A 7,748-nucleotide genomic window follows, 5' to 3' on the forward strand; every position below is an offset into this window, starting at 1 on the left:
GTCTTTTCAAGGCCCTGTTCGCTTTGCTGAAAAGATAAAAGACAAGCTGAAAAGTATTGTTCGCTGATTTGTTGTGAGAGAAAAACATTGTTCCTTCACTGAAAAAGTACGACTCATAAGACAAGCGACCAGTTAAGATCGGCTATTTTATTTACTTGTAAAGCTGGTGTGGAACTCTTGGCATCATTCAGCTATTAGTTAGTTTCTGTATGTTGTCTGTATCAGATTTCTCAAACAAAAAGATATTGTTTGAATCCATCCAACTAATAGTTACTCCCTCTGTACCCATTCATGTGCCGTTTTGGCCTTCTATCAGATACATGAAAGATTCTCTGAATTTAGACATACATGACATCTAGATACATAGAAGATGCTTTGAATCTAGACTACTAGAAGCACAGCTAGAACGGCACATAAATAAGGACAAAGGGAGTAGTTGGTATTAGTAGCTAGGGTCATAGTTTTCCTAAACGCTAAACGGTAAACAGTCAGTCACCTACCGTTTAGCCATTGTTCGAGCAAAACGTCTCATTAAACGGGCTAAACGGCCAATTAAACAGGGTAAACGGGTGATTAAACGGAAACGGCGCACCACTGTGTAACATTTACACGGTGTGTAAACGGGTTAAACGCCCATTTAGACGAACAGTGGCTAGGGTAGGTCCAAAAGGCCACAACTAATAAATCAACTAATAGTTAGTTGGGGACTCAACTAACCTCAAACTAGCTAATATTCGCTAATAGAATTCAAAATTGCAATTTTGTCCTCCCACCTACTTCTGTCCACGTATCATATCCTCCCACCTACTTCTGTCCGCGTATCATACCAATAGCAAATAGAAAAAGAAAAAAGACATTCAGCCTGTTCGCTTGTTGGTTTTAGCCAGCCCAAACCAGCCAGCCAACAGTGTTTTTCTCTCACAACAAACCAACACCAGCCAGCCCAAACCAGCCCAGAAACCAACCAGCGAACAGGCCGATTGTGGACAACACTAATAATACATTCATCTTTTAGCTAGTGGATCCAAACATGACAAAGCTAATAGGTACGGATAGCAAAAATTAATTGTGAACTATTAGACAACTAATAATTACTCTCTTTATCCTGAAATACAAGTTATCCGGACAATTTTAGGACCAAATAAGGAGTTTGGCAAAAGTCTAACCCGTTCCTCATTAATTAGTGAGTTTGGTTGTCAACTTGCTTAATTTCCTAGTAACACATAGTTTAAAAAAGGCACACATGCATGTCATTGACTTCAACTACCAATGATAGGAGTATTTTTGCCGAGTTGTTTAAAAGGCACACATGCATTGGGTTTAAAAGGCATGCACACGTGGATAGGGTTGAGGAATCCAAAATATCCTTATCTGGCTATCTCTGTTTTTCTTTGCCTGGCCCATATTTTGCTTACCTCTAGTGGTGTGCGTGTATGACTATTTGCGTCTATATATATTTTTTGGATGAAAGAGTTTAATAACAAATGTACTTTAAGAATGTTTGTATCGTTAACAGAGTTACTGAGTGATGCATTGACGAAGATGTGAGCAAAACAGAAACTGGTAAAAGAGCAGCAGGTTCTTTTCCCGGGCCGGACAAAAGTTGCAAGCCCATGAACCGGCCCAACCGCAATGAGTTCCATAGTACTGTTACTACTGGAAGTCAGTAGTATGGAGTGGATTCTGTAACAAGCAGCCCAACAGGCCCAGAAGGTGCAAGTGCTGCTGGTGGAGTGAGTTCTTGGTCAGCTCATTGTTTCAATTCCCTCCCCGGGCTGTCCTCTGCTTTTTTTTATGTCTCAAAACTTGTCTTGAGAGGTGAGAAGGTTTTAATCATGACAACATATTAGGTGCAAATCAACAAACCTATGTAAACTTAAAAACTACCAATCAGAACCACTATATACTGATCTAATAGATGAGGTGAAGGGGCTTAAGCGCAAAAAAAAGGCCGGTGCAAGTCCGCTGCTGGTGGAGTGAGTTCTTGGTCAGCTCATTGTTTCAATTCCCTCCCCGGGCTCTGTCCTCTGCTTTTTTTTATGTCTCAAAACTTGTCTTGAGAGGTGAGAAGGTTTTAATCATGACAACATATCATGTGCAAATCAATCAACCTGTGTAAATTTAAAAACTACCAATCAGGACCACTATATGCTAATCCAATAGATGAGGTGAGGGGCTTAAGCGCAAAAAAAGGGCCGGCGGGTGAGGGGCTTAAGCGTAAAAAAATCACACCTCCCACCCCATCCATTTGATCAGCATCTAATGGTCCTGATGATATGTCTTTTTTAATCATACCGTATATGTACCGCTGCCCAGACTGCGCAGATGGCAAAATGTGACGGGCCCTACTCGTCATAAATCCTTCATCTAAAAAAATACTTGTCATAAATCCTAATGTACGTATGCATTTATATGTCCCGCGGAGACAGGTTTACTAATACCAATATAGGAGTATACTCTACTCTGAAATCACGATTTGGTTACCAAACCAACGACGACGTTGGCACTTGTATACCAACAGATACAGCGGCATGCAACATGCTCCTGGATCCTGGATGGTACTGGTACCGTTGAATTGACATGTTGTCATCTCGGTAAGAAGAATGCACCAGCTGCCCATACATATCCATCTGGCCATCTGCATGTAAAGACTACTGCACTTTCATAATATTTAGGGTGAAAACAAACCCGTGACAAATTTCAGCGAAGTGAACAGGGCCCTCGTCGAATTGATGTCAGGAGTAGGGTTTATTTTAGCCCGTCTTATGAAGATGAGCATGAAGACTTCGGATCTGTTTGGATCAACCCCTCCGTCCAGAAAAGAATGTAATTATGAGATCCGTGCCAGTCAAAGTAACTCATATTTGACCAAGTCTACGGTTAATAATATTAACATTTATGTCTCGAAACAAAAATTATTATGAAAATATATTCTATAATAACTAATCTAATGGTAATTATTTTATATCATAAATGATAGTAGTTTTTAATATAAATTTAGTCAAAACTCAAACTGTTTGACTTCTCGAAAAACGATAATTGCATTGTTTCATGGACGGAGGGTGTACCAGGGAATTGATATAGTGGGTGTTTAGATGCAACAGCCATGCCAAAAGTTTTGGCACCAAATCTTTTGGTGCAAAAATTTTGACATTCTAACTTTAGACTTAGGTGTTTAGATCCATAGCAAAACTTTAGCACCATATGAATAGAAGATTGATTTGCCCTCATTTAATGGTTGATTTGCTTCATTAATTACTGCATGCACATCCATGCATGTTCATGACACCACGCCAGTGCCCTTGTGCTAGTCGCCGGAGTGTTGCTGCAGCTCACTTTGATGCCATGCCCGGCATTGTTAAAGAACCATAAAAAAATTACACTTTATTACATAATTATTGAATATATCAAGTACACAATTCAATTGTCCTCAACTATAAAAAACAAAACACATGTTACATTTCAAGCTCACATTCAGATTGTCGTGATCTATTTAACAAACCAAAGGCAATCAAGTCACGAAAAACATTCGTCATCGTAGATTCATCCCTTGCCGGTGTTTGACTAGTACGTGGCTGAGAGCAGGATGCTTCAGGTAGAACATAGTTCTCATCACGGTCACAACGATCAAAATCCCTATCCACTATTACACTCGTTCTAACGAAGTTATGTAGTGCCATGCATGCAATAATTATTTGGCTTTGCTTATGAGGTGCATAACTTGGCATTTGCAACAAAATCCTCCACTTCATCTTCAAAACTCTAAACGACCTCTCGATGACATTTCTAAGAGATGAATGTGCGTAGTTAAAGATCTCTTTTTTACCTTGTGGCTCCGGACTGTCTCGATACTCCAGAAGATGGTACTTGGTTCCCTTGTAGGGCGCAAGGTAACCCGGTCGATTGGAGTAGTCGGAGTCCACCAAGTAAAATTTTCCTACACAATGGATCAATTTTGTAAGATTCAACTAATTCAACTAGAAGCTGCAAATGCAATAGAAGCAAGGTGTTTACCTATGGGTGGATGTGGAAAGACATGACTATACTTGGTCAGAGCATCATTGAACACTCTCATGTCATGTACTAAACCAGGCCATCCAGCAAGAACAAATGTGAACCTCATGTCAAAGTCACAAACTACCATCGCATTTTGTGTTGTCATGCCCTTGCGGCACATGTGCTGAACGAGCCAATCTCTTGGCACCACACATGGTATGTGAGTGCCATCTATTGCTCCTATACAATTATTGAAAAAGGGATGGAACCTAGGGTTTGTCAACCTAGGATGAATTATTCTGAACTCAGGGTCTGCTGGTTTAATGATGTCTGAAGCTAGCTTAACAACACACTGCAAAACTTTCTCAAAGTTGTTATGAACTATTCCTAGTGGTCTCTCAAATCTATCCTCAGCTTGCCTAACTGATTGTGGTGCTCCAAGTATCCAAAGAAACATTCCTAAAGCTTCAACAGAGGTACTCTTGATACTAGACTTTAGGCCATATGACTCAACCAGCACATCATGAAGTCGATGGAATACAGTAGGGCTCATTCTAAATATGTTGTAGCAGCCATTTCTATCTCCTAGCTTTCTCTCTACCCATTCTAGTCCAGTTAGTAATGGTTGCCTCCACTCAGCCCTATTGCAGTATTTATCAATGTAAATAGCATACTGATACATACCGTAGATAAGATCACTGTCATCATCGTTAAGAAGCATTTTGTAGATATCATCATCACTATCTCCATTATACTTGTCCTCATCCCTCGCTGCATTAGCATCCTGACACATAAATGCATAACAATCTCATTTATATATGGTAGTACAAAAATTGATCATGCATGACAAGCTCACATCATAGTCATAGTGCAAATGATATGAATTGTTCAACTAATATAGTTCAAATAACATGAATTGTCCAACAGTCACAGTTCAACTAACATAGTTCAAGTACAACAATAGACATAGTTCAAGTACAATAACGGACATGAATTGTTCAAATGATAGACATAGATAAGAAAAGAGGATCTAGTTGTTGACCCCATAGTTCTCAATGAAGCCCAGCCTTCCATGAGGTGTAGATGTTCCAATGAAGAACTCCATGCTGTCATCATCTTTGGTGATCTGGAATACCTTATACCACAACTACTTGTTTCCTTCATCTACACCACACTCTTTAGCCAACTGCTGCACATACCTAATCTTTTCTACACTGGCAGCCTCTTTCTGCTGGGCAAGCTAATAGGCAACCTGTTGCTTGTTTTTCAAATGTCTATGGAACATCACATTCCTCTCTGCTTGAATCCTGGCATTCTTAAGCATGAACCGGTCCATGCTCCTAACTGCTAGGCTCTTAGACTTCTTGCTGGGACTAAAGCCAGTGGTGCTTGTGCTGCTTGCTCTCTTGTTGCTAGTGATGCTAACCGGGGTCTGCAAATCAAGGTCCTTAGGTGGCTCCTCCTCCTCTTCCTCATCCATAGTGACACTTCCTCTAGGAACAAATGAGGTGGAGCCATCAACAGCTACATCATGGAACATTTGGTCTAGTTCATTGATGTAACTTGGCCACCCATTCTTGCATTTCTTTTAGTCTGGGTGGCCCTACATAGCTTATTTTAGTGAGCAAGGGAAGAGATTTCTAGACATAAATAGGAAACATGGATATTGGCAATTACCTTAGTGTTGTCTTCCAACCATTTTTTAGTGGCATCAATAGTTCCATCATATCTACGGCCTAAGCCAATGTCATTGCATAGTCTTTGTATGAATTGTCAATATCCCTTCAATTGCCTAATCCTATTACCAATCTGGGTTCTATCATGAACCAAATTTGTTGCAACATAGTACATTGCTATGACCTCCTTCATCCCTGACTTGTTCATGACACCATTCACACAGTTACCTTTAGTGATTTGGTCAACCCAAATCTCACATCAGTTTGCCTATATTTTCTTCTAACCAATTTTCCCTATTGACTCTATCCTAAATGATGCATAACAAGAATACAAACATATATTACGAAGATGGTAACAATCAAACTAAAACCAAACTGTGTAGGGTTCTAAAAAATTACCGGGATTGCAGCGTTTGGAAAGATCTCGTCATCATCAACATCCAAAGGGTTGTTGACATAGAAGTTGTCTTCTACAATAGTTGTACTCATAGGTCATCGACGTCCACCATGGCTCCAGGATCCTGGCAGTCACGCTGGATGCAGATCCATGAGAAGCGCGCATGCCAGCGGTCACAGGAGGCAACGGAGGTCCACGGCCACCACCGGAGGATGACGACAAGGCACGAGCGGTTGCACATAAGTCGAGAGTACGACTGCCACTGCGGATGCTAACAGGAGGGGGACCCATGCCACTGCCGGTGCCCCCACCTTGCGGGTTGGAACAAAGGAGGTCCTCATAGCCCACCATTTTGGGCCACTCTTGTCCATGGGAGTTGAGGTCGAGCGCCGCCATGCCCTGCTCGAGGAGCATTGATGCTTCTCGAGCTCAAAAAGGGATAAGTCGTGTCCGTTGATGTTCTCATAGCCGTCAGAGGGGGAGAACAAATTAGGTTGGGAGAAGAAGTCCCTAGTGCGGTCGCTATCGCCGTTGCCATTGCCGTCACCGTAGCCATCAACGTTGTAGCCGTCCATCAGCGAGGCCGAAGGAGGAGGACCTGGCTTAGGGCGGCAGCGTAGGAAGAGCTGGATCTAGAGCCCGAGGAGGAGGAACTGGATCTAGGGCCATAGAGGAGGAGCTAGATCTAGTCGGCCATGGAGGCTTAGAGCAAGTGTGGCGACAGGCGGCGACTAAGGTGGCGTGTGAGAGCGAGAGCGGCGGGCGAAGCTAGGGTTTGCGCGGAGGGAGAGAGCGAGAGCGATGGTGAGTGACTGTGGGGAATGGATAGGGTCCGAGCGGCAGGGTGGGTGGGTGCAGGGGTAGTGAGCGTCCAGCTCTTCCCTCACGCATTTTTTACATGTTTTGGGCCTCTTGGGTCCCAAATGCTAAAACTTTTGAAGCCCCACTTTTGCTGTTTTGGGTACATGGTGTTTAGATCCATTTTGCAAAAAGATAGGCTAAAACACCAAAACTTTTGGCAAATTTGGGGAACTAAACAGGCCCATAGTATGCTTGACTTAGCTTGGATTCTGTACAAGGAACCGTACGCCCCAGCCACCTGGTGGCGCTGAAAGCCTAAAACGGCTCCTGAAATCTAGTGCGGCCGCAAACTTTAATTAACTACTCCAATTATTAATCAAAGGCCAACGGTGCACGAAAACAAAGGTAGTAGACTATCGAGAGCAGATAAGATTCTCCGTACAAATGAAAGGCCGGTGCATGTGGATTTCCCACCAAACTTTGTCGACCCCATCGTCTCGTCCCACCAAACAACTTTGCCTTGCATTGCCTATCTGGCCAAGTGGCCATCTCATCTGCTTCCTTTTGTCTTTGGAGTTTTGACACCACCACAGCTTTTCCGAGAGAGATCAAAAGGCCATTTTCCATTACCATGTCTTTGGTGTGCCCTAGCTTGTTTATTTGGCACCGTACATACAACTAGGCATAACAGTAACAATTGGGCTTCATGGGTTTGAAAGACTAATTTGCCTTCCACTAATTAACAAAGGAAAAAGTCTACTTAACTCTCCAAACTATTGGTGGTTGTCTACTTCACCCCTTCACCTATAAAACCAGGTATTCTACCCCTTAAGCTATTGAAAACCGTCTAAATAACCCCCTGAAGCGGTTTTAAAAGT

At 42.3% G+C, this 7,748-nt stretch overlaps 1 protein-coding gene across 1 annotated transcript; it reads right to left on the reverse strand.

Moving 5' to 3' along the window:
• Positions 1 to 3,455: 3,455 nt before the first annotated feature.
• Positions 3,456 to 4,717, reverse strand: LOC136548171 (uncharacterized). The gene is made up of 2 exons (XM_066539787.1): positions 4,015 to 4,717; positions 3,456 to 3,937 (listed from the first exon to the last, which is right to left on the reverse strand). Exons 1-2 carry the CDS (start codon positions 4,715 to 4,717, stop codon positions 3,456 to 3,458), a joined length of 1,185 nt encoding a protein of 394 aa, XP_066395884.1.
• Between the last annotated feature and the right edge of the window lie 3,031 nt (positions 4,718 to 7,748).

Source organism: Miscanthus floridulus, chromosome 4 (assembly GCF_019320115.1).
Source record: "Miscanthus floridulus cultivar M001 chromosome 4, ASM1932011v1, whole genome shotgun sequence".
Lineage (NCBI taxonomy): Eukaryota > Viridiplantae > Streptophyta > Magnoliopsida > Poales > Poaceae > Miscanthus > Miscanthus floridulus.